The sequence below is a fragment of the Calonectris borealis genome, chromosome 21 (assembly GCF_964195595.1).
Source record: "Calonectris borealis chromosome 21, bCalBor7.hap1.2, whole genome shotgun sequence".
Taxonomy (NCBI): domain Eukaryota; kingdom Metazoa; phylum Chordata; class Aves; order Procellariiformes; family Procellariidae; genus Calonectris; species Calonectris borealis.
Window position 1 is genome coordinate 12855261 of NC_134332.1, and position 27596 is coordinate 12882856.

The 27596-nt window shown below is 36.5% G+C and overlaps 2 protein-coding genes across 5 annotated transcripts in view; one reads left to right on the forward strand and one right to left on the reverse strand.

The window, feature by feature from the left end:
- The window catches only part of RALGPS1 (Ral GEF with PH domain and SH3 binding motif 1), a 128456-nt gene that overhangs the window by 46005 nt on the left and 54855 nt on the right, over window positions 1-27596 (forward strand). The gene's annotated exons all lie outside the window — the stretch shown is intronic.
- ANGPTL2 (angiopoietin like 2) lies at window positions 343-22931 on the reverse strand. Of its 2 annotated transcripts, none has more exons than XM_075170931.1 (5): window positions 22345-22931; window positions 12408-13264; window positions 3902-4095; window positions 3390-3660; window positions 343-1985 (listed from the first exon to the last, which is right to left on the reverse strand). In XM_075170931.1, exons 2-5 carry the CDS (start codon window positions 13213-13215, stop codon window positions 1786-1788), a joined length of 1473 nt encoding a protein of 490 aa, XP_075027032.1. In that variant the 5' UTR covers window positions 13216-13264; window positions 22345-22931; the 3' UTR covers window positions 343-1785. The 2 variants fall into 2 exon arrangements, with proteins under 2 accessions (XP_075027032.1, XP_075027033.1); XM_075170932.1 differs by lacking the exon at window positions 22345-22931 and adding an exon at window positions 13533-13712.

The following is a 27596-nucleotide window of genomic DNA, read 5'->3' on the forward strand; positions in this document are numbered from 1 at the left end:
CCAGTAGATGCATTGATATTTCTCACCTAAAACTTAATTGTTTTCCAGAGTCCAGGAGATAAACCAGTGGAAGATAAAGCTTAAATACTGTTTGAAAATTTTGGGGTTTTCATATGACCTACAAACAGTTCTTCCTCCTTGGGATGTGTTGGAAATTTAGTATTTTTCTCAGCTGAAAATTGCTTTGCTTTTGATGTTGCAATATTTAGACACTTCACACACGTTAGTAGTAGTTGTGTATCAAGAGTTGATTTGAGTCATGAGGCAGAGCGGTGTGAAGTTAAGTAATTATCTATTCTTTGCTATGAGTAATCAACTAAAACAGGATGAAATCTGAACATGTCAAAATAACACTTGTTGCTTTATTAAAGAATTAAAATATTACAGGGGTAATCTAATATATTAAAAACCCTACTTTCAGTTATATACAACACATGCTACATGACACGTCAGTTTAATGCACATACTGTTGTAAAGGAGTGATGAGGTAATAAGGGAAAAAGTGTGCAAGCACACGCACACAAACCCGCAGTCAGTATCTTACAGGCTTACTGAAAAATCTATTTAATTTCTAGAGGCTTTTGCTCTCCCTCTTATATGCATTCTTTAACTTATATTTTTCATCATAGTAGTTGCTGTTTTGAAATGGGTGTTACAACAATCTGTTCTAGAAACCTACCTCAGAAGAATATTGGAATTATCCCAGTCAGTATTTCATAGTTGTGACTGACCTCTAAATATAGATGAGTAAATCTATTTAGTAATTTGACAGTAATATGTTATAATTGTGAAATATGGTAAATATAACTTCTCTTGGCTACAGGTAACTTCTTTATATAATTTTCATCTACTGGCTAAGGATATTAAATAGCTTATGTATTGGTATCCATCATTTGCCTGCAAAGTTGGATAGTCCCTTTAATTTATATCCAGCCATTTCTGATTACAGAGGCTACACAGCAGGTAATGACTGAAGTCAGGTACAAAATACTGTGACGGTTGTGTAGTACAACATGTTGGCTATACAGCACATTATATCTGTTGTAAATCTGGATTAATTTCCATATGCAGGTAGCTACTTCATTTTGGTAAGAAAAATCATTAGTGTCTTTAATCTAAAATATTTGAATCACATGTGAATTCTAATTTATAGGAGCAGATTATTAAAATGCTCAAAGTGAAGGGGAAAGATTTATCACGACAGTAATGGTTTGCGTATCTACTCTCAAAATCAAATTATATAGTACTAACTTTATTCATGGCAGTTAACAAAGATTAAATTAGAGTAATCACACTAATGTACATATACCAGCTACACAGTTCAAAGGGTATGATTTCCTGTGTCAAATGATTGCTCATAATAATAATAAAACTCTTGCTGTACAGTTTGTAATATTTCCTGTATTTGAGAATATTTATACATAATATAACATACAAAAATATTTAAGTGTTGTGGCAGTATTTTTACCATCCAAATTTAATTTACAGGGAATAAAAACCAGAAAGTTTATCTACAGTCCATCTAAACTGCCAGTTCTAAAAGGCTTAATATAACTACTTTTAGTACCAAGAGGTGTTCTGAATGTTATGTCATTTCAGTTCCTTTTTTTCTTCAGCTTTTTTTCCTGGAATGATTCTTGAAAATACAATATACAAGCCCTCACATCTTAGCAATAAATGTACAATATCTTACATTCCTCATTTCTGAAAAGATAATTCCAGATAATAACATCATAGCTTTACATGATTTTTAGAACAAGAAAGCAAACGAAGAGAAGAATTATTTCAGTGGAATGTGTTGGGATTCGGTCTTATCATCATAACAACTTTCTTTAGTGAATATGATCCCCCCCGGAATTCAGCCCAGTAAACACCATCCTGATATCGACTGCGGTAGTGTCCTCCACGATACCAAACTCCATTGAGATTTGAATGAGCACATGCATTGTACCACCATCCTCCCTTCTGGTAATGAGCACAATTACCTGCAAAAGAAAGCTCCGATTCAGTCTTAGGAGCAAATGAAAAAATCTAACAGCAAGCAAGCAAGCAAAGCACAAAACAATTTTTTTTTTTTTTTTTTTTTGTAACTGTGTATTTAACATGTAGATACCATGTGGAACAAGGTGAATTTAGGGTTCTTCAGGAACCAGCTCTGTAGAATCATAGAATCATTAAGGTTGGAAAAGACCTCTAAGGTCATCGTGTCCAACCGTCAACCTAACACACCATGCCCGCTACACCATGTCCCTAAGCGCCTCATCTACACGTCTTTTAAATACTTTCAGGGATGGTGACTCCACCACTTCCCTGGGCAGCCTGTTCCAAGGCCTGACCACTCTTTCAGTAAAGAAATTTCTCCTCATGTCCAATCTAAACCTCCCTTGGTGCAACTTGAGGCCATTTCCTCTCGTCCTATCGCTGGTTACTTGGGAGAAGGGGCCAACCCCCACCTCACTACAACCTCCCTTCAGGTAGTTGTAGAGCGCGATGAGGTCTCCCCTCCCAGACTAAACAACCCCAGTTCCCTCAGCCACTCCTCATCAGACTTGTGCTCCAGACCCTTCACCAGCTTCATTGCCCTTCTCTGGACACGCTCCAGCACCTCCATGTCCTTCTTGGAGTGAGGGGCCCAAAACTGAACACAGGATTCGAGGTGCGGCCTCACCAGTGCCGAGTACAGGGGCACGATCACCTCCCTAGTCCTGCTGGCCACACCAGTTCTGATACAGGCCAGGATGCCGTTGGCCTTCTTGGCCACCTGGGCACACTGCCGGCTCATGTTCAGCCGCTGTCGACCAGCACCTCCAGGTCCTTTTCTTCCGGGCAGCTTTCCAGCCACTCTTCCCCAAGCCTGTAGCGTTGCCTGGGGTTGTTGTGGCCCAAGTGCAGGACCCGGCACTTGGCCTTGTTGAACCTCATACATTGGCCTTGGCCATCGACCCAGCCTGTCCAGGTCCCTCTGCAGAGCCTTCCTACCCTCCAGCAGATCAACACTCCCGCACAACTTGGTGTCGTCTGCAAACTGACTGAGGGAGCACTCGATCCCCTCATCCAGATCGTTGATAAAGATATTGAACAGGACCGGCCCCTGTAATTAGGTTCTACAGACAGACTCATTAGTGTTACTCTCCCTTGCTGGAAAATTTGTTTGCATTACTGTCTCAAATAACCCTCCATAGTTTGTTTCAGTGCTAGTACGTATAAGGGTTGACACATCAGTTTGTGCTTTGAAAGTTACTAATTGACAAATCTCTAAAAATGTAATTTCTTTTTGTGTGTGTGTGTGTATCACCATAAGTATTTTTACTTTTTAAAAAAAGAAGGAAAAAAAAAAAAGGGGTGGGGGGAGGGCAAAAAAAGCAAGGCAACTGAAAGGGACCTTTTACCTGTGTATACATCATGGTCCCGGTCCAGTGTGGTGAACTGTTTACCATTGTGCCAAGTGAAAGAATCTCCCGCATTGCCATTGTAGCGTCCCAACCTCAACTTGTAATACTCGCTTTCTGGCTCCAGTCTGAAGCTAGCATATTCAGCAAATACTTTTCGACCTGACCAGTCTTCCATTGTTATGAGCAGTTTGTAGTTGCCTTGATTTGTTAACCAATAAATATTTTCTAGTCCGAGCCAGTATTCTCCATCTATATTACCAAATCCTTGCTGTAAGGGAAGCAAGAGAAGCATGTTAATATTGTGCATCTGTTTTAGTGGTAAATCTGAGTGTATTCTTAAGTAGAGAACCACAGTAACTTATTTTATAGAGACTTCCTCTTCTGGAAGGGTAAACACACAAGTTCCTTTTCAAGTAAGCTGTTGGCCAGACTCCAAAATCACCCTTTAAATTAACTTTACCGATAATTTTTAGAGGGTAGAAAACATTAAACTGCTCACTTGTCCTAACCTTGTACGTCTCCCAGTTCCTGAAAAAGTTGACAGACCCATCCAGCCGTCTCTGAATGACTGTCCAACCACCAGGGTCATGCCGTTGATCACACCAGACCTGCATGAGCCGGTTTGTGTTTTCTGGTTTTACAAGATAGATGGAGCTTGTATCGTGGCCATCTTCTAATGCTTGTAGACAGTCTCTCCAGGGCCCTGTGTCAAAACAGAAGGACTCTGCATCAAAATGCAATTGAGCATATGTTTAACGCAGGGTGGTATTTGAATTGGTAGCTTTTTACGGTAGATTTGCTTCTGCTGAGTAGTGCGTTTATTTTTCCTCTTATTGGAGGAACAATGTCCACTAAGTGTTTTCAAAGAGATTCATTTGTTGTAACTTTATTTCTGGAACATTTCACAATGAATTTTACTGATAAAGGTTGATTGATTGTTTATTTTATTTAAGGCAACTGCACTTACAACATTGATTATATCTTCAAAGAAAATAAATATAAATGACTCCATAGATAAGTATTAATAATTTCCTTTAGAAAACAAAACGGCAAGTTTGACTTTTTTCCTGTCTTTGAGAAATTCAGCTTTTTAGATCCCCAAAAATATCATTGGCACAGACATTAACAATGGAACCGGCAATATAAATTAAGAATGTAGGTGTTACTGTTGTCACCTTAATAAATGACAACACTAAAAAGAAATTAAGATTTGTAATATGGAGTGCCCACTTATATAGTGAGAGAAATTGTAGATAAATGAGAAGACACTTAAAATACTTCGCATTCACAGAAATTACAGATAATGCTCTCCTGTTTTCAAAAGGAGAATGCATTTTTTTCCTTGAGTTTAGTAGAGTCCATAAAGAGCTTATTCTTTTTGAAAGTATCTTGCATGCATGATTTTTAAAGAAATTTTCTCCGAAGAAAGATAGTTAGATTCTATTGTAATGAGTCTGGGAAATTTAGATATAAACGATTTAGGAGTCTCTGTTGGTATCTGCAGATAGACTCCCCCAGCTGCTTTGCTGCTACCCTCATGTCACCTAAGCAGGAGAGTGAAGTCAACAAGAATCCTCAGATTACAGACCCTTGATTCATTTCCCCTGCCTTCCCCCCACTGAAGGAGGAAGGCTTGTCAGATCTTCTCATGAGGAGTCTTACTGAAGCATATGTTGCTATCAAGAGTAATTTTTCTTTTAAATTATTTCAGTTCATCTACCCTTTTTCATAATTCACTGTCCAACACTGGTAATGGTAGAGCTACCCTTGTACTCAGTAAATGAGTTAGTAATAAATTAGTTTTATAGAAGCAACCTCAGTGTTTTGGGGGGTTGGGGTTTTTTGGTCTTTTTAACTAGTTAATCAAAAAGTCAGTGTACCAGGAGGCAATCCAAGTTTTTGGTCCGTGGCCACGTGTTGTTCTTGTTTCCTTAGTCATATTCACAGACTGTACCTAGAATGTTGCTTCTAAGCTCCTTCTCCATTTCTGTTGTGGCTAACTGTTTAGATTTCTGGCAATTTAGATGTAGATGCAGTATTCTGTGATAGAGTTGCATGGCTTATTATGAGAGGTGGAAGAAGACAAATGTAATGAATGCTGGTAATTTAAATTGCTGTTGTTTATTTTATCACAATATGTACATAGTGGTACTTACTAAAACCTTAAAAAAGAACATGTCAGTTCAAAGTCATTATTGAAGAAACTGCTAAAGTAGTCAACCACAGATCTTTGATCTTCTCTTCATATAAATAAATATATAGCACCATATGATGTAGTATTTACAGCTTTCTAATCTTGCAGTTTCTTTCTAGGCCACGTGGCAACAGTGCTCTACTGTAAATGATTCTTTTCTCTGAAAGTGCTTTAAGATGAAGATAAACTATTATAAATACTTCAAAGCAGAGTTTGCTACTACTTTTCCATGACAAGTGGTTTTTGGTCAGATACTAACTTTCCAAAATTTTGACTAAAGTGTGTAGTCTGAGATTTGTCATCTGGCATCAGAAATGAAAGGGAACGTACTGAAGATGACTGGCCCCAGCACAGATCTCTATGCCTAATGAAAAAAAATACTTAATAATTAAGGGATTTTTATGGTTTATTTATGTGAGACTCTTTCTTTGTACTTTGTAGCAGCTTAATTTAAACACCTTTAGTAAGAAACCTGTTCAGTGCTTTCTGGAAATACATGTGGACTGTATATCAACCAGAACTCTTGTCTGCATGGGCACTGAGCTCTTCAGATATCTCTAAAAGTAATACAAAATTGGTATTACAAAAACCAAATTGATTCTTGTGCAAGGTGATTGGATGATATGTGATTCAAATTTGTTACTGCTTGTTCTACTGTTCTTAGCATATTTGCTATCAATTAGTGGAAATTTTTTTTTTTTTTTTTGCAGTGTCACATTTGCCATCTTTAATTCCTCACATACTAAGGCAATTTTTGGTGAGAGATTGTACAGTTAATTGTTTCCTACTCAGTTTCCTTCAGAACTCTTGGGGAACGTGCTTTACTCTTTGCAGTTTGTTAGTATTCACTTCTTTCATTGGCTTTATAACCTCTTCTACCAACATTTCAGTTTGAGATAAATCCTGCAGAGTATCCTCCTTGCAACTAACAACAGGACAGAAACCTCAATGTTTCCCCCAGTGAATACTCATATCAAAATTAATTTAGATTTTCTACTGTTGCCTTAATTTCTACATCTTTTTATCTTTCCCTATAAACTTTTAGTCAGGCTTCCTGTTCCTGATGTGTTAGAAATCAGATTTATTATGCCTTTTTTTCCTTTTGCAAGTCGTTCTTAAGATTGTAATGTGTCTTTATATTTAACCTGACAGAGAGTATGTTCTTTTTTTATTTCCTCATTTGGACATGACTTTAATGCTTTGAATGATGTCGTCTTTCTTACAATACTGCTCTCTTACCAAGCTGATTAACCATGACAAGATTTCCTGGTCCTCTCAAAGTCTTTTTTTTGGATGGATGGATAGTTCTGAATTTCCAATAGGGTATCTTTAAATAGTCTCTGTGGTACCTGAAAATATTTTACCTTTTCAGTTAACACTTTTAGTTTATGCATTGGTGTTATAATATTCTGCTACTTTGTGTCGTTTGTGTCTCCCAAGTTTCTGATAGGCTATTATATCAAATCTTGCTAAAACCCCAACTTTCTAGTTCTTGTATCTTTTTTTTCTTTTTTTTTTTGTGTAAGTGATATTTGTTGAGAAGCATATATATGTTTGGCTTGGCCTTGCATATATATATATAGGCCTAATATTTCTGTGCCCTGTTTAAACAATCTGTTTTTCAGATTACATTTCAGCATTTCTTACTTGAATTTTGTCCAGTGCTCCTATCCAAAGATTTTACTTGATGGTACAAAAATCCGCATTGCTTCACCTAAAGGATATATCAGTTTAAACCATCTGATTCATTAAGCCATAATTATCAGTATGAATATATATAGTCTGTCTTACTTAGGTTATTATGTTTATTTTTGTATACTACTACTGCCTTTTTTGAAAAAGTGTGTGACCATAGAAAATAAGCATACACTGTATGTTAATACTGCATTAACCTTAGCATTAGTTTGCTGTTTATTATTTAACTATTTAACTTTGTTTTTTATAATGCAGCATGGGGTTAAAATGTTTACCTGCAAGTTTTATCTGGTAGAATATAATAAACTGGTCTGTGTGCATGTTTTTCTAGGAATAATATCTTCTATAGCAATTGCACAAGAAAACGTACATTTCGTAATTGGTATAACTGGCTACTAAATGTTTTTTTCCCAGAAAAAGATTTGTTGATTTGTTGGGTAAGGATGATGAATCAAATTCATTCAGTTTTCAAGTTCAGCTTTCATTTGTGTTGAGTCTAGTCATCTTCCAGTGTTGCACTAGCAAATTTATACAAAGCAGAATATTAAGGAGTATATATACAGACTTCATCTAAGTCTGTTTTATACAGAAAATGTAGCAGTGCTTCACATAATAGTGTTTGTCCTGTTGTATGTAGAATTCTACACTCTAATAAATTGTTGTTTCAGATCTACCTGAATTATTGACCCTGTGGGCTAAACTTTTTGATATTATAAACTAAAACTGATTGAAGATAAACCACATCTGCTTTTTGCATTGACATGTTAAAGCTTGTAGCTGTTAAGCATTAATGCATGCAAAGTTATTGGGGTTTGGTGTGTCATAGCCCTACATCCCATCCCAAACCTCTGGGTAATAGCTCTAAGAAAGGAGTTGTTATTAGTGTCATAGCTAAACTATTTCATCCTGAAGTCTTTTATTAGGCTTTTAGCTCTTTCAAGCAAGTCTAAGGAGCAATGTTCCTAAATAGGACTATAGAAATTTTATTTGGAATTCATATTATGCTTAGTAGAATGGAGTAAAATACAATTGTAGTTATTTTGAACAATCTCTGGTGTTGACATTAGGTGACTTACTGGCTATTTACTGATTCCTCCCTCCCCCTCCTCCCCCCCCCGTAGAATTTCAGTGTTGTGTACATGTTCATTATTTTGCAGACAGAATTAAACTTACCCAACTTATTATTTTGGGCATGAGTGGGAAACAGGAATGCACAAATAAGAATTTGAAGTAAACGATTTATAGATAAAATGCAAATTTTTCTACTCAGAATCAAAACCAAGTATTTTCTGTGTTTTCCTTTATTTTTGCAAAGAACCAGCAACAGGAACATTGGGGCGTTTTTTATGCCTCAGAAAATAAGACTTTCTGGGAAATGCATGGATCAAAGCATGACACTAGTCCTTGCAGAGAAATTAACTTGTCTATTGTAAACTGTGTATCTCTAAAATTACTTTATATCCAGTGATGATGCCCACATTTTACAATGCATTCTTTCAGTTTCTTTTCTCTAGAACATTTTACTATGAGACTGAGGTTCTTTAATTTATTTACATCGTGTTTTTGATTTACTGCCAATGTTCTTGTTATGCAGTCATCAGCTTTTATCATCTTAGAGGTGATAGACTCTGATGTCTCTCTTGAAATATCTAACGCTTCAAGTATTCCCAATAAATTTTTAACAAGACACTATTCTTCTATGCCTTGCCTCTCAAATCTGACACATTATTTTTTGTTATTTGGCTAGTCGTTTTGGCTTACCTTTGTGAATATGGAAAAAATATTCAGTTGTACATTTAAATCACACTACACAGTAAATCTATAATAGCAGGCAGGGAAAGACACTTGAAACATGACAGAGAAATACTTCTAAATGACTGTCCTGTTTTAGATCATAGTCATAATAGAGTTTTGTTCTGAAGTACCTTCCTCTGAGTGTAGGCATAGGGGTCTAGAATCCTAGTACTGTATAAAGTCATTACAGAAAGGGTCGCTGCTCTGAAGATTTTAAATTATAAGTAAATTATAAAGTAGGTTGTTTCAAAAATATTCATGTAGAAAAAAGATGAGCACTTTATTTTATGATAAGTGATGTGTATAGAACTCTCTGTAAGTTGGTTAAATTAATTTTTGTGGCAGTTCTTACACTCTCCAATTCAGATTCCTGGTTTTTGACTAAGGTAAATGCAGCTGTGCCAGTCACATTATTGGTTGGCCAGCAATAACAGATATTGCAAAAAAAAATTGGGCAGCAATTGTGTAAACTTCCTCTATAGCATATGTGCTGCTGTTAGGAGAAAAGGACAGTTCTTTTACTAGATCTGTCAGGTAATTAGTGTTTTTATAATAATAAAATGTAAATCTTCCTTCTGAAGTATTAGCATGCTTCACAAACAAGGGTCATCTTATCTTCTCTGATAAGATAGTGAGAACATCCTGACTTTCAGATACGTAATTTTGATAAAATCACCTCCAGGGAGTCAAGCAGACCTTTGAGGAGTAGTACCTTTGTAATCTGAACAGTGCCTTTTCACTGGCACGAACACGTTTAACTACAAAAATACTTTCGTAGTATTGGATATATAGGATGGAGATACAGCTGTATAGTGAAGAGACCACACATTTATGTTACATAAAGACCAGAACAGGTTTTTATAACTGAATGTGTGAGATGTATTGTATTGCTTTGGACTTGCACCCATCTGTGCCAAGTTGAAGAATGTGAAATAAGTTTTTAGAATTGTATCTGTAATTTTGCTAACCCAAACTACATGATTACTCTTCCCAAGCCTGTCTTTTTGTCTTGTCTTGCATCTCCTTAATTTCTGTCTTCCACAGTCACTAATTCTGTTTGGATTCTTAAAAAACTTCTCTAATCATATTTTATTTCTTGACCTTAACTTGAACAATTAAGTTGTACTAAACAAAATATTTTCTCAAATGTTTTTTTTTCATGTGTAATTGAAAAAAAAAAGCGGGGGGGGGCAGGAGGCTAGGATTATTGTAGAATCATAGAATGGTTTGGGTTGGAAGGGACCTTTAAAGGTCATCTAGTCCAACCCCTCTGCAATAAGCAGGGACATCTTCAGCTAGATCAGGTTGCTCAAAGCCCTGTCCAGCTTGACCTTGAATGTTTCCAGGGATGGGGCATCTACCACCTCTCTGGACAACCTGTTCCAGTGTTTCACCACCCTCATCGTAAAAAAATTTCTTCCGTACACCTAGTCTGAATCTACGCTCTTTTAGTTTAAAACCATTAGCCCTTATCCTATTGCAACAGGCCCTGCTAAAAAGTTTGCCACCATCTTTCTTACAAGGATTGGAAGGCCGCAATAAGATCTCCCCGGAGCCTTCTCTTCTCCATATAATATGGCAAAGGTTTAGAACTCAAGACACAGTAAAGAAAGGATTGGATAAAATACAGGTGGATTCTTTTCCAGTGGCTGGGCAGTTGTGGTGGTGGTGGTGCGTTTTGTTTGTTTTGTGGGGTGTTGGTTGTGGGGGTGGGGGGTGTTTTTGTGGGTTTTTCCTAGTTTATTCCAGACACCTGGCTGAAGCATCATTTACAGCATTAATTGTGGGGAGGGATTTTGTTTGAGATGTATTTTGTGAGCGGAGAACATTCTGGAGGATGAGGAAAAGGTATTAAGTGTTCCTTGTCTGAAAAGAAAGGTGGAGAGAGGGGAGGAGGATACCCTGGAAATGAAAGGTTAAATAACTTAACTTCAGTTGTTGGAAATTTGCTTGAACAAATCAAACTGCTGCAAACGAGAAAGTAAGGAGAGAAATGAATATTATAATGGATTTGTGCAGAAGGAATGTGAAACTTCTTTTTTTGATAAGTTATGTAGATAAGGGAGAAGTAGCAGATGTCAAATCTTATCTTAGAATCATGGATTTCGCAAGGGACCTCTGGAGATCAACATGAAAAATAGTTGGATAAGCAGCACTTCCTCAGGTGAGGATCTAGGGGTTCTACAGGGTTGCAAGTTGAGTCATGAATCAATGTTTTACTTCGCAAAAAAGGAAAATGCTATATGAGGATAGATCAATAAAAGTACTATGCACATGAAGTAACTTTTCTGTTCTGCTTTGTCATGGTGAAGCCTCAGCTCCAGTTTGGGTACTTAAAAGTGCAAGGAGGATGTGGACGACTGAACAAGTTTTCAGAAGAGTGTAACAGAAAGGGAAAAGGTCTTAAAAGAATGCTTGCAAAAGAGTTCACTTACAGAAAGATAGGGAAATACTGGACTAAGCTTGAACCTACTTTGAGATCAAAGTCAAAATGTAATTATTAAAGAGGCCATCCTATAGTGTATTACTCCAAAGAAATTGTAATAGACCTGATTTTCTCCTGTGTGTTTTTTTTTGTTGGTGGTTTTTGTTTTGGTTTTGGGGTTTTTTACATAGAACATTAGAATCATGATATTTTGGGCTGAGGTTCTGCATGCCACAATGCAAGGTTTGGTAAGTTCATCTCTGGCAATATTATGAAATAACTGCTTTGTAGCAAAGTGTGTTAGAGATTGCTTTAGACTGAAACACGTGCTTAAGTTGCTTTCATTGTGGATATTTCCATGGAGAAATAAGTCTTTTTTTTTTTTAATGTGGCAGTTGCATTATTTGATAATTCTAAAGAGTTTGACGGTATCATTTGGAATATGTTGCAAGTAGCCTTGAAATACATTCTGAGTGCAATTCACATGCCTTACTCTGTTTCAAGTCCTAGTTTCAGATGTCTGTGGATCCCATATCTTTTTTCTGAAGCAAGTACATGTTGCCTACACACTAAAGAACAGACTTCTCTTGTATGGGACACATAATACTTGAACTATTTTTTTGAAATATGTGGGACCATAGGTGAAACTGGATTCTTTACCTGTTATTTCTTTATCATGTAGATCAATTGATCTCTAATGTGACTTCAGATGCCTCTAATCTTGCTTACAGCAGAACTCCTAAGATTCTTAGTGAGGGCTGTATAACATCACTTACTATTCTACCACTTGCTTCCCTTTGCTCCTGTCTTAGAGCGCAAGTTGTCTGCATTTTTGATACTACAATTAAAATGTTGCCCACTGCATATTAGCATAAACTAATGTAGACATATCAATAATATTACTTACCAGATGGTTTATCAGTTGAAGTCGGAATACTAGTAACTGCAGGCATGGTTGGTAAGGTAGGTGGCAGAACCTTTAAGTTCTGATCACTCTGAATCTCATTAGTAGATATCTGGTTAATAATGCGATTGTAAGTAGGAGGTTGGTACACTTTATTTGGTGGCTGTGGAGTTTGTGGCAGTGGCTTTATGGATGGCATTCTTTGACAGTGTTCTTCCAGTTGGGCAATTATTATTGACTGATTATTGGCAATTGACATCAAATGTTGGTACTTGTGCTCTAGGTCTTTGTATTTGTTTGCAAGCTGCAACATATCTGCAGTTTGGTTCAAAATCTTATTCTCAAGTTGAGAAAGTTCTAAGGCGTTGTCACGTTTTCGGATAATTTCATGTAGTAACTGCATATAGAGTTGTGTGACACGAGAATTCATATTTCTGCTCTCTTTTCTTAAGAGTTTAACCTCATTAACAATCCCACCATCCACCTCTACCAGTTGCTGGAGAGTTTCTATTTGTCTCTTTTGTTTAAGAAGTTCATTGTTAAGTAACTGTAATTCTTGTTTATTTACCCTGTTTTCAAGTAGAACTTCAGGCTCCTTAGAATTAACACAAATGGCACCTGTCACCCTCTGTTGAGGTACAATAAAGGTGTAAGTGCATTTGTCCTGTGTGTCACTGGAACGCTTGTATCTGTTCATATAAATGAATTCTTGTTCTGTTTCTTCGTCATTGCCTTCGAATTCCTGTGTTTTGCTTGCAGTAGCTCCCACAACAGCTATTAGCATTAAACAGATGAATCTTCTTGTCATCATGATCCTCTAGCTCTGGTCCAATATTCTTCTGCAAATAACTTTTTAAAATCTGTTTTAAAATAAATTTAACAGTAAGTAACAAATAGGAAATCAATGCAAACTTAAAACTGATAATCTGTTCTAAAACTTACAAAATATTACATAGTAGCTAGTATGTCTGTGTACACATGAGAGATTTTTCTTGTCCAGCATGAACTTATGTTGGCTAAAGGGGACATCATGGGGAATAGTTGTATCTCAGTAGCCAGAACTGTAGTTACTAGTTGCTAGTTTATCTAAAGCCTGCCAAGAACCACAAGAAACTAAGTAATAAATACCAGGACTTGAAGAATACCAGGATTTGAAGAGTCCTTTCTTCCAGGCAAGTACCACAAAAGTTTCCAAGATTGGTGTTTTCATTTAAATATAAATTACATTTTCATTTCTTACAGTTACAAATATAACCTTTAAATGTAAACAGAATGTAAGTTAATATGTGCTGTTAAAAGTTCTAAAAATATCAAATAGCTCATTTGCAGTATTTTAGAACTGCATGTATATTGCAGGAGATACAGCTTAAATGAAATGTAACAATTTTACTTTAGTCAGTAGTATTGAACCTCAGAGTTGTTTTTTTTAAAAAAAAAAAGGAAAAACTTACTCTACATTAGTCCTTAATAACTATAAATTAATAACTCTACTGCCCAAATGTCACAGGCAGTAAAATCTGTTGGTTTTCCAGACTAGTAGAATTTAGTAGAAATAGTAGAATAGTAGAAAACTATTTCTTGTGACTCTCACTGGAGACATTGTCTTTATACTCAGCCAGGTCATTTCACTTCATAGTCTCTTCTCAGAAGGGGCAAAACACATGCATATGTCCATGGTGGATAAAGATGACCCTCAGCTATTAAAATTAGCTACTACTGTTTATTGACATACTGCGATAGTACCCTTTTGGTGAAATTACGCTAACTTAGTTCTCAGAGCAGATTCATATTCAAGGTGGAAATTTGAGGCTATCACAAGCTCTTAAAAAATAAGTCAATACCAGAACTTTATAGGTAACAGTCGTCTTGGAAACATGAGCTTAGCATTGTCACTACTGCCAGGAACACCCTTGTCACAAATCACTCTCTTACCAGCTGCTTGAACAGCACTTTGATATCCTGTATATCTAACAGCTTTTTGGTGTTGAATTTTAATAGGCATGTGTATATATAACCTAGTTTTCTTAAAATAAATAAAACAGGAGGAAAAAATGCGGTATGGAGCTTTTTCATTGTATAAAGCCTGCTTGATACTTTGTAAAACCAAGGTGGTGTTACCATCAGATTTTCCTTTGCTTGTAAAACATTTCACATGGAATAACCATTCAGTGCCTAAATAACTGTCACCTTACTGCTTGGTCATCTTTAATACAATTAAATTTTTTAAATGACATGAAATGATGATAGTAACAGCTGTGAGAACTCCAGCTGAGCGCAACCAACACGGATAGCTAGAGGCTGGCAGACATATGATGTATGAGGAGCAGCAGAAAGAGCTAGGTTTGTTTAGCCTCCGGAAGAGAAGGTGAAGGAGACATCTAATTGCTGTCTTCAACTGCTTAATGGGTGTTTGTAGAGAAGATGGATTCTTTTTGGAAGTGCACAGTGGAAGTATAATTGTCAATGGATACAAATTGCCTCAGGAAAAAATTCATTTTGGTTTTTAGAAAAAAAGAATTTCACAATGAGGGTGACCAAGGAGTGAAGCAGTCACGTAAAGAGGTAGTGGAATCTCCATTCCTGGAAATACATAGAGTTTTGATTTAGGCAAGGCTCTGAGCAGCCTCATTTAATGTTGAAATTAGCCTTGCTTTGTAAGACGAAGGTGAGGTCCCATCCAATCTGAATTGTTCTGTGATTCTAGGCAGCTGCTGACTTTTTAAGAAATTTTTTTAGAGTTTCAAGATAATGATGGATATGCAGTCATTCACATTTCTCTGTTGCTTTGAAATAAACCATAGAAGCTTCTGCAAATTCTTCTGTAAATGATTCAAGCAAAACTGACCAGGACTTGATCCTTGTTAAAGTTTTTTGATATACATTTTTGCCTCGGTTTCTTATATGGAATAAACTCATTTTCATTTTGCAAACAGAAAGGAATTGTGCTTTACAGAACTTGTGAAGAATCTTGAAAACTTGTCAGATAAAAGTTTGGAGTTTGACATGGTTTCTGTAAGTAATGGAATGTTATTTGGAGCCCTGGAAAACAGGGAACATAAATTCACCCCAGACAGCTTTAACTTGCCTAATCAGCATTTGCACAGCAGGTCACACTTGGAAACCCTGGCAGTTTTCCAGGCCTCATATTTCTGCACAGATGGACTGTTTTTGCAAATGTCTCTCGCATATAGATGTAAAATGGGTTTTATTTCACTGTTTGAATTGAAATATCTTTTTTTCCCCACTCAAAAATTGTAATTATTGTGTCACTGAAAAGAAACTAATTTTTTCCTCAGAGTTCAGTTGTGTCTTTGTTACAGCATCTCATGTCTTTAATTGAGCACAGGATTTGGGGTGCACATTCTTTTCCAGGCTGAAGAAATACAAAGCAACATAGAAGAGTTTGATTTTTCTCCATTTTTTTTAAGAACTGTTTAAGAAAAAAATGGAACAGAGTTCATCAGCCTCATCTTAACATATCCGTTCAAACATCTTTCAAAATAGACTAGAATAGATTATTTCAGTTGGAAGGGACCTACAATGATCATCTAGTCCAACTGCCTGACCAATTCAGGGCTGACCAAGTTAAAGCATGTCATTAAAGGCATTGTCCAATGCCTCTTAAACACTGACAGGCATGGGGCATCAACCACCTCTCTAGAAAGCCTGTTCCAGTGTTTGAGCACTGTTTGCAGAAGGTAAGCCATTAGTGAATGACATCAGCATGATTGGACCGTGCTGAAAGACTTCTCTCTCATGATCTTGCCTGCATGTCACCTTTTCTAAGGTGTTCTTCCTATAAAAAAAAAAAACAAAACAACACTGGAAGGAAAAGTACATTGGTAAGAGAATGCTCCTGTACAAATAGAAACAAGAACCATACTGTCTTCAGATGTCCTTCTTCTTGCAGAGTCTGTTTATGAAGTGATCTCTTAGGTCTTTGATTGTCTGTACTTGTTCAGTTAAAAAAAAAAAAAAGTGTTCAGAATGAGGCCTATTTGTTGCATATTGTGATTGACTACATAACATAAATGGCATTTCTTCTTTTCTGCGGTTGGATTCAAATGAAGTTCATAACCAACATGCTTGTTTGAACAATTCTCAATGATTAATCCTTCAGGGAGAAAAAAGCTTGCTGGAGGAAGTAGGGGGGGAAGCCAGAGAAACAATTTTAAGGAAGGATTTAATGCTTTTTAATATCTTTCCCTTCTTTTTGAGTAGGAGAACATCAGATTCTTAGGGCATCAGAATTCCTTCCCATGGGAGAGGAAGAATCTTATTTATTTGATGTCTAGCACACTAGCTTTCCGTTTTCTGTTTGCACTTTTGCCAAGTAATTGCTCATACTCTTTGTACTTAACTAGTGCTGTAGCTTGCTGATCACTCGGTTCTTCCTGTTTTTCTGGCTCAGCCCCCCTCTTCCTCTCTCCCTCTCCCAGTAGCTCTTCTGCAGTGGACTGGGAAGGAACTATATTACTGGAGCCATATTTGTCCCCAGTGCAAAATTCTACTTAGGTAGCTATAGACTTTTCAACCTCGCCATTGCACAAAACTACGTTATATAAAAGCATGCTTGCAGGTTTGGTGCAAATTTTCTTAATTACTGGAAATAAGCATGTCTGTCTTTTATCCTTGTGCACATTGACAAAACTTCAACAAACAAGCATACAAACAAAAAACGGGAGAAGTGAAAGAAGCACACTTAAAAAGAAAGATACGTCTCATTTTAATTAAAAATCAAATAGAAATTCTAATTAGAAAAAGTATAGAAGTTTGAAGTAATTCTATTTCTAGATTCTGGCTGTTCAAGACTTGTGTACTCATAAAAGCACTTTTCATGGGAGTTGAGTTGGGAGAAACATGGCCTAGTGCAGATGCACCTAAAACCAATTTTGTGTATGGTTTATCCTACTTGGCATTATATGTTACTTTATTCAGGCAAAATAATTTTTTTTTCTGTTTGTCTTTTGTCAGTATAACTGCATCTGTATGAAAACTTTTGGCGGCATTGTTGTGTGGGTTATAATCATAGTATTTTTCATACTCCTAGCCAGCATAAGCGCTTTGGTTAAAATGTCAGTTTGTAGACCAAATGTTGGCCTATCTATGCATATAACTGGAAGTAGGCAATAATAAGTTGGTTTGTTTGCTCATTCATTGTTTGCCCAACTGAGGATGTTCCCATGATCTGGTGAAAAAAGAAGAAATTAACTTTCTGAAAGGGATATCAGATGTTTCAGCATTCGATTGTTTTTTCTTGTCCCTCAAAGGGAAAAAATAAATAAAATCTTTCTTCGGCTTTGAAATATTTATATGTCCAGTACTCTGTCATGTTGATATGGGACTTTTGGTTAGTCAAAATATATTTATTACCTTTTGATTGTTATGAATATCTTGAAATTTATACGTGATATTTCAACAAGATTCGAGTATTTTACCATCTCAAACTATACAGGCGTTTCACATTCTATAGTTTAATCACTGCCATGATCCTGAAATGAAAAAGGTAAAAATATTTCTACATGCAAAGTATTACTGTTTGGCAAATGTTCACTTTTTTTTAAAATCAGCTTACCTTAAGAGGAAGCATTAAAGGTAGCAATGTCAGCACTGTGGCCTTTTTTTTTTTTGAGCTACTTATACCAAAATACACATTTCATTGTGGATATTCCAATATGTATACCTTTTTTCATTATTTGTTGGTTCTGATGCCATGCTTCAGAGGATCTCATTTTTACAAAATAGTCTGGTTAACTATCTCTTTCAGGTTTTATGAAATATTTTACCTATCCTAAGGATTTTTGTGTACAAAAAGGAACAAAGGTGTGTTTCCATCAGATGAAAAACATGACTTGCAATAACATAATAAAGTATCTTTAAGCTTATTTGAAACTGCTACCAGTAGCCTTTCAATGCTATGGCTGTTTTTAGTTGCATGAAATTTGTGCATAAAATAGACATTTGCAGTATTGCTCTGGAAAGAAAGGTATTTATGAAAGCCTGAATATATATTGTCAACACTGTTGCATCTAGAGCTAAAGTGGTTTTGCAATGTTGAGTCTTTCAACCATTGAGAGATTGGCATCTTGTCTCTGGGAGCTTATACTATGTTCTTTTTACACTTACACTTTTCAGTGTTCTGCAAAAAAAAGGGCTGAGACGAAAGGAAGACCACTGGATGGTGGCTGAGCACTGAACTTCACTATGCTTTACTTTGGATTACAAGTCAGTTCGAGGAGGAAATGTTTTGACGTTTAAGGAAGACATCACCTGTACTATAGCATTTTGGAGAAATGCAAAAGCAAGATAACAATCTGTGTAAATCTTGTGGGGAAAACCTTAACTACGACAAATGTGGAAAACAATTGCATGGATTTAATACCAGAATATGAATTTTGTTTCTTAAATTGCATTGCTATGGGTTACTCCCACAGATAAGGAACATAAAAGAACCCAGTAGGTAAAAGCAGAATTGTTTCTTGCTGCTGCTCTTCTTTTTCTATATATAGTAAACTGTTATTAAGCCAGAGGACTGTAGGTATGAAAGTGTAATGTACTGAGCTATATAAATGCAGCTTTTGTACAAGTGATATGTGATACTGTGTCTAGCCGTGGAGACTGCTTTACAGAGAAGGCAATTTTCTGTGCTAAAACTAGGATGTTACACAAGGGCATTTCTGGGGACTTCAGTAATTATTTGAATTGCAGCATAGTTTAATTTATTGCAAAGATAATCTAATTAAGAAAAAACACTACCAATTTGGTTTGAGGAGCTAATACATCAGAACGTGGTATATGATGAAGATAGCAGCAATTTTCACTTCAAAAAGTTAGAATAGATTTTTAGTGCTTGTATGTCACAGCTCAGGAACTTTTGGTTTATTGGGCTTCAGTTATGATAGTAATTGTAAACAAGATGAAGGAGTAGGTTTCTTGTGTGACTTTTTACACTTAAGCAGGAGTGCTCAGTTAGCTGTCAGAATAAAATCAGATTCTCCATTTAAGTCATTGTATCTTTGGGATAACAACTCTTGTTTTTACAACAAACTGTTACCATTTTCTATCGTTGTCGCTCAACCTCCCTAAAAAGGCTCACAGAGTATTACATCCCTTAGAAAGTTAATTCCAGAGTTTGGGGAGTTATTTTTTATTATTTCACTCTATTTTCTGTATATGGTTTTATTTATGTGTCATATTTTCATTTTTTTTGGTAATAGGTGACTTTCATTTCATTGAAGAGTGGATAGGCAAGGTCCAACATTCACAATTTATTCCCATCCCTGTAAATTGCTCTGGCTCAAGGGCTTATAGTCTAGAGGCTCAATCATTAAGTGTATGCAGGTCTAACATGCCAGAATTGAATGCACTGTAATTAAACTGATACTTCAGAGCCTTTTAGAAATACCCAGATAGATGAAAAAACACATATATAAGAAGGATGAGATACGCACTTTTTGCACAACGCTGATATTTTCTGACATTTCCCTGTATGGTTGTTTTGACTTAAAAGAAAAAAGTAGCAGTGATATCCTACATACAGATGAGTTTGTTTTGCTACGCTCTGTATCAAAATCGCTCTGTTACAAAATTCAGTTCTGTGGGTTAATCAGCTCTTGTGTGCTGGTCATATTAAATATAATGAGGCTAGCACTCATTTGATGGGCTGGCTTTTCCGACATACCTTACATGCTATGGTACCTTTTGTGTAGATTCCTCAAGCATTTAGACATATAAATGAAGGCACATCACAAAAGGCATAGTGTTAGCTATTACAGCATTTATTCTTGAAAAGATAAACTATTTTATTTGATTGTGAATTCACACGTAGTTTGATAATTGTTCATTCTAAAGAAGAAACATGAAAAACTAGCAACAAATCTTCGCTGTTTCTTTAATACTTTTGTCTTTGATATTAAAAGGGGCTTTTAGATTAGTGCAGTTTTACATTTTAATTGGATTGTAAAAGCAAATGGAGCAAGGGTGTCGAAAATGTAAAATCCTACTACGAAAAGATCAGAGCGTTTGGTTTTGTTTTTTGTTAACAAACATTATTTTTTGCTTCTGCAGAGTCCTTCAATAGTCAGTGTTTGTGGACCTAGAGTTAGCTGGCATGTTCCAGGCACCAGGCCAGAAATATGATCTGGATTTCACAACACCATTGTGATAGGATAGATAAGCAAGAATTTTCTGAAGTTGCTTTCTTTCTTACTCCCTGCCCCTTTTCTCAGAGCTCGTGTTCTGTTCTTACTCCTTCTCCCAAACATTCTCTTGCATGGAATTATATTAATCCATCCTCTCAATTTTTCAGGGAGTCTTCATATTTAATGTGCTGTATTAATTTTTGCTCTTTTTTAAGGAGAGGGACTTCCACCGCTACAGGTTTTCTTTTAGAATTAACTCATGTAGCTTGATTTTTAGATGAAGAGTACTGCTGTGAAAAACCTGAACACTGATTTTTTCAGTTTTGTAAAAGGAAACAGCAATTCACAGTGAAAATACAGCACAGTAGTATGCATGCCGCATGTATTAGGAAAAGCTTTAAGGTTTTGTTTGAAGTTTTACAATAAATATAATAGGGGATAGGGAAGGACTGACACATAATAGCATGCAGTTTCAATTATGAAAACATGATGTAAAAACTAAGTTGAAAAATTTAACTCCAAACTTCCGTGAGGAATGATTTTTGGTTTTTTGCCACAAGTTACTTGATTCCATTGTAAGCAGTGCCACACTGACAGAAACCAATTAATTGCTTTAGATACTTTCATTATAATGCATTCTATACTCAGCTTTCCTGTCCACTTAAAATTGTGGTGAAATTTTGATTCAAGCACTAGCTCATTCTTCTTAAAAGGAAATACTTTTTTCACTGAGGGGAATGGATGACTAAAGCAACACTTCCGAATGAGAGTATGCTAATTAGCTCTTGGAGAACTTTTGTTTTGAAATACTATCAAGTGCTGCAAGAAACTTCACAAGATTATGTATCTTTTGCTACCGTGTACCTTTTTGTCAAGTTTTGGCAAGTTAAAGTACCTTCTTTAGTTACAAGAAGTGCAGATTTTCTTTCTGGATTACCAAGAATTTTAGTCATGTTGTTTGTGGATTGTTCTTTGTGCTTACTAAAGTTCTGTCATAGATGTGGAATGTAATTATTGAAAGAGAGCACTGCTTTTGTTGTTACTTCCCTTAACAGCGGCCTCACGTTATTTTCACTTAATCCAATCACTACCAAAAAGTGCTTATACCGTGTGTGCGTGCACATTGTACATAATAACCCTAAACAGAATCATATTTTTAAAAATGTGACTCATTTTATCCATGAAAAATAGTAGTTAGATCATATAGTAAATATTTAATGCTTACACAAAGGTACTCATAAATACTAGGTTCTTTTTTAAGTTAAATTTTTGCAAAATCTTTTGCATATTTATTGTATAGACTCTATTAAAGTTCCAGGAACTTTTATATCTCCTTGATCAGACATGAGTGTAAGAAAGACAGATAGTCCTTTAGAAAAGTTACCATAGAAATCAGTATGTCCTAGAAAGTTTGTTGAAAGGCATATGCATTTTCAGCGAGTTTGAGGAAGCATGAAGCCCAAAGTTACATGCAGAGTTAAATAAGATTAAAAAAAAAAAAGATTTCATATTCTTGAAAATAATGGCAAGAAGACTTTTTGCTGCCTGGCATCATAAAATGTCTCAACTATCTTTACAACTATATTTTAATTTGGTTGGTTGGTTGGTTGGTTTTTTAAAAAAAGGAAAAAACAGGCTTGCTGCTTTGTATTAGGGAGCAGTAATATCTTCGACAAGCTTACATTCACTCACACGATAGTCCGGCTGGCTGGCTTTGCAAACCAGTCAGTCTTTAGACCCTGGACTACAAAAGCAGCTGCATACTTTAAGCGCAGTCCATTTGTACTATCCATTCTTACCCTGTCTCCTTGGGCGTCTTTCCGCAGTCCTTAGCGTGCTCTCATCAAAGGTTTTCAGAACAGCTCGTCCACCGGAGTTGTGACATCTCACTTAGCTGATCGTATCAAAAGCGTAAGTCTTCAGTGACCTGAAGGCTACAGCTGAATAGCTTTGTGTGCTGTACTGGAGTTAGACAAGGAAATAACTCGGCGATCTACAAAATTCTTTCTTTTCTTTTTCTCCGTTTTTCTTCAAGATCTTTCACAGCTTGGCTGCCCAGGCTGAGCCCCGCATCCGCGCCGTGCTGCTGTGGAGGCACAGTAAGAGTTTCTCTTGGTGAGAGGTGAGAGCTCGGCATTCCGGTGTTAAAGTTTGGAATCCATCATTTCAGGCGAGGCTAAAGCAGCCTCATTTGAACTTCAGCTCCTTTGTGGTAGACTTACATCCTGGTGGGGAAAAAAAAGGCAAAAAAAAAGGCAAGCCTGCAACCAGCTGACGCGTTCTGGTTGGATAAGCGTTCCTCCTCCTCCCACAAGCGCCGGGGATCCACCCGCGACGGCCGCCCTCGGGCCCCCGCCGCGGGGCCGGCCGGGCCCGCCTGAGCGCGGTGACCTCACGGCTGGCGGCGGCGCGGGGGGGCGGGCTGCACCGCCAGCGCTCCGGGACTTGTTTCTTGTGTGGAGGTGCAGTTCTGAGCCGTGGTTTCTCTGACTGAAACGTCTTTCTCGTCAGTCGTCAGCTCTTGTTCGTGGTGCGACAAACGTGTAAAGCTGGACCCGGCTGAACAGTTGCGGTGCTGTTGGCTCAGTAGCTGGTGATGATCCAAAATGAAAGCTATTTACCTGTTACGTGTAAAAACGTTAATCTTTAGACTTGGGAAGAAATTCTGGAACCTGCGTTTGGGGAATGTGGGGTTGGCTTTTTAGATCGAATGAGGTGCTAGAATGTGTAACTGCATAGATTCGTCCCCAAAATGTCGCGGGGAGGGCTACTTCCTGCTTAATCATTTTTTCACAACGTGCTTGCTGATGTAGAGAGATGGAATGTTTTTCATCATAGACACTAAAGTAGTCTCTAGTAGTTTTTACTGACTGGTCCTCTTTAATGTTAAAAGAGAGAAATAAAGCAAGGCAGCTTTATTCAGAGTAGCGCTGATATTTTCCATTTTTACCACTTCCTAGGTCATTTCTATCAGGAAACAGAATGTTCCTAGAAATAAAGGAAAATAAAATTGCCCAAATTCAAGCAAGCTCTTAAAATAATCTAATGCAGATTGAGAATCCATCATTTGACTGAACACCAGTGCATTTTTTAACGTTTGCTTGCTACTCCTGTTAGTAATCTAAAGCATGTTTCTGATTTGATTGCTGTGAATTCTTGCTATTTCCCTAGAACCTTTCTAAAAATTTGCTGTTACAGAGCTTTATGTGTATTAGCTATCACCTCTGGTTTTAAAAAAGATTTTTTGAATTAATGTAAAATTTGTCTTTAAAATGTATTTATAACTTGCTGGGAATCTTGCAAAGAAATTATCAAAATTAAAAGTGAAACTTCACAATATAAAAACGTTCATTTTTTTACCTACTTTTTATCACAGTTGAGCAGACTAAACTGTTATTTCACTGTTATTGTATATCATAGCTATCTTTAGAAAGCTATACCATATTGAAATAATGTGTTTGTTCATAGTTTTTCAAGCAGTTTTAGAGATCTTTGGGTTTTGAAGAAACGGAGGAAACCAATATGATAACACTTAGATTAATCAAAGGGCGAATAAAGAGGTTTAAAGATACAGGATTAAAACAAACTCTATTTCTGTTCAAGTTAAAACATGGACAAGTAGTGGCTATTCCAGTAATTATTTCCATCATAAAAGTGATTGCCTACTATGTCAGAAAAAAACATGTCTAAATATATTACACTAGTAATTCAGTATGCCTTAGGCTTTTTAAGTTTCTTGTACCTTTACTGTATGGCCTGAGATTCCTGCAGGGAATATTAGCGCCTCTTATTAGTTACTGTTGTTATGTTATCGTTATTTTCTGACTTTCTATATCTAAAGAGAGAAGACACAAAACCAGGGACTGAAGTGGTCATTTCAGTGCTATTAAGTAGCATAGTCTGGATACTTGGGATTAAAGCAGTCCAAAGCTTTTCTAATGCACTAGTTTTATACTGAAAAAGCTGGCTTAATTGAACCAGAATGTGATAATTCTATGCATTTTTGACAGATTTAGCAATAGGACCATTAAATTTTCTTCCAACTTGCATATGATTCACACTCCTTCATTTCCAAGGTGCCTGTGCAGCCTACAGATACACAGAGCTTCTCCAGGGAGGGAAGCGGGGAGCAGGAAGAGTGAAGGGAGCGGGTTGCCATGAGTGTTTGCTAAAATATTGAGGTGGCTATCCTGTGCTGATCAATTTCTCAAATTCCTGACTACTTACAGAGCTAGGAAGGTGGTTCCCTACCTAGATTACTACTTGAGTATTTAATTTTCATTTAAAAATGAACATTTTCAGATTCTTTGCTTTTATAGAAAAATGCAGGTTTCTAACTTGCTGTTAAGCCCTGGAGCACCAAGGTTCTTGGAAATCCAAGATTTTCCAAGGATAAAGTTCTTTATTTAGGCCCATATTTATAAATCATCCATAACCACTTTTAAGCTCTTTAACATATAGTTAAGCTCCATTGATTTTAGGGCACTTAAATAAGGGCAGTTAAACGCCTAAAAAATTTACCCAATGAAGGAGACTAGATAGAGACTTCTCTTGTGGTGTGTTTTTTAGTCATTAATGTTCTCTTACAGATAATTGTGTAAAAACTACATGATTATAAATAAAATTAAAATATTTGAAAGATCAAAAATAGCCAAACCAGATTTCTTTGATCATCCTCTTTTCTGAATAAGAAACAATGTATTGTTACACAGATCAACCTTCTGATTAAGTGCTGAGTGCTTTTTTGTCTTTTTAAAGCTGTCTAAATAGCCTGTTCCCGGAAACTTTTGTATATGGGTTATTCCAAATTATGTATGACAAAGCTGCCTTATTTCTTCAATCTGTTGCAGTTTTGTCTATTGGGAAAAATAAACTTGTGCCAACTTGATAGGTGACAGGGAGCTTTTGTTTGGATGTGCCAAGTGTTCATAGGATATCCGAATTGTTTGGATAACACTAGGTGTTTGCCCTTTGGGAAGGATTCAAGAGAAAAATGGGATTAGCCTTCATGTGGGCATTCTGCTTGGACCGAATGGGAATGCCTTTTCTTTGGACTTGTAATACTATGAAGGGGAGTCCATTGCTTTTGTTAACGGCTTTAAGCTGAATGATGTGATTTTTCGAAACACTTCATAGTTGTTTCATTTGCTTTTCATACTGAGAATCTCAGAGATCAGCTTATATTTAAATCCTTGACTAGAGAGTAACAGATCCTACTAATAGTAGGATACTAACAGCCAGTTATTTCTGGCTGCGAAAGCTGACAGTTGTCTTCACCAGAGTAACTCAATCAGCAAGGAGTGGTCTAATGTTAGACTTGGCTTTGAGAACTAGTGAAAATACTGTAAAACAGTTGGTCATAGAAGTTAACTTTGAGTCAGTGATTAGAAGCTCAAGGTAAACAAAATAGGTAAGAATGTGCCAATCTTAAAAAGGCAAACTTTGAGAAATCAGACTGATTAATTTTTCAGGCAGTGTGCTGTTCAGCTGCTGAATTCATTTGCCACAAGATCTTTTGAAACCAAAAACTTTTTAAAAAAAAGTGTGTGGAGGAATAGGAGGAAAAAGAAAAAGTGAACAGACAGATTCAGAGAAGAAATGTTGTGAGGAAAAAATACCACCCAGACTTAAACACAAAGTGTTTATACAGGATCTATCTCAGGAAGTCCCTAAACCACATCTCACTGCTGACAGGAAGCTACATCTGGAAAACAACTATTGTACCTTTGCCTTTTTCCCATATTCTTTTGTGAAACATTCTCTGCTTTCTGCCACTGGATAACATATGTTTAAAAATGTTGACATGAATCACTATTACAATATTTAATCTTCCCTAATATATTTTTCCTGATTCATGGGAAAAACATTAGGAAATAGTTGGGTTTTGGGGGAGGGGGAAAAAAAAAAATTAGCAGTATCCTTGAGAAAATCTGATTTGTTCAGAGGGAAGGCTTTGCTAGGAAGCTCCAGACAGCTTCAGAATTTTTTAGACTGTTTCAGTGGATAAGAGCATGATTGGCACCAGGCAGAGGTGATTTTGGGCATAAATTCCTGAACATAGTTTCAGCTGAATTACTGGTAACTTTTTCTTTCACACACTGGTATCTTATTTTGAAAGTTGCTTGGTTTATGCTGCACTTATTTGTCTGTTTTCCTATATTAGGCTTCATTGCTACAGTGACAAAGGTGGAATGATTAATTCCAGTGATCCATTAGGGTGAGGTTATTCAGGGCACACCATGGGATTGTTTTCTTCTTTTAGTTCTGGGATGGCTAAGTACGAAGCAATGATAATATTTTATTTCTTTCATTAAACATAGACGAGAGGAATGGCTGAAAGTGAGTGAGTTGAGTTAAACAGGTTTCTTTGGTGTTGCAAGTGACAGTGACTTTCTGAGAAGTCTCAGATGTTTACAGAGACTCTTGAGTGGCCTTTTGGATTAGCAGCCCTGCTTCAAAAAGATTTTCTTTTGAGGTCACCAGTGTGCTTGAGTGAAGAAGAGCAAAACTTTATATAGATCAGTGACAGTCTGTGTTTGCATGAGATGCAACATGATGGTAGGCTGCTCAGTTGAGGATTTGATACACAGAAAGGTAAGACAGAATGTCTTTTAGGATTTTTTTTTTCTCTGAAGCGCTTTAAATCAGCTGTCAAACTGAAAAGTCAGTTCACTGAAATTTTATTACTTTCATTTCCTTTAAAACTTGTGAATTTTTAACCATGCTGAAATGCCACTGTAGAAGCACTAGTATTTCCAGCTGCCTCTGCCAAGCATTTGTAGAAAATGCTTGTCATATTGAGTCACTATCACATTCTTTGTATTCCGAACAGGACTGATGTTACCCATTAGTTTAGTTTAAAGTCTCTTTGGAGAACAGGACTCTATACAAATAAATACTGCCATGGTAGACCTGAGAAGCCATGGGAAGGTTAATGAAGTTTGAAAAGACTAGTCTATATCTGTGACACTCACGGAAGTAATACCACTGCAATTAAAAGCATTGGTGCTTTTGTTAGTCTTCCTTCACAGAAAGACTATTTCTTTTCCTT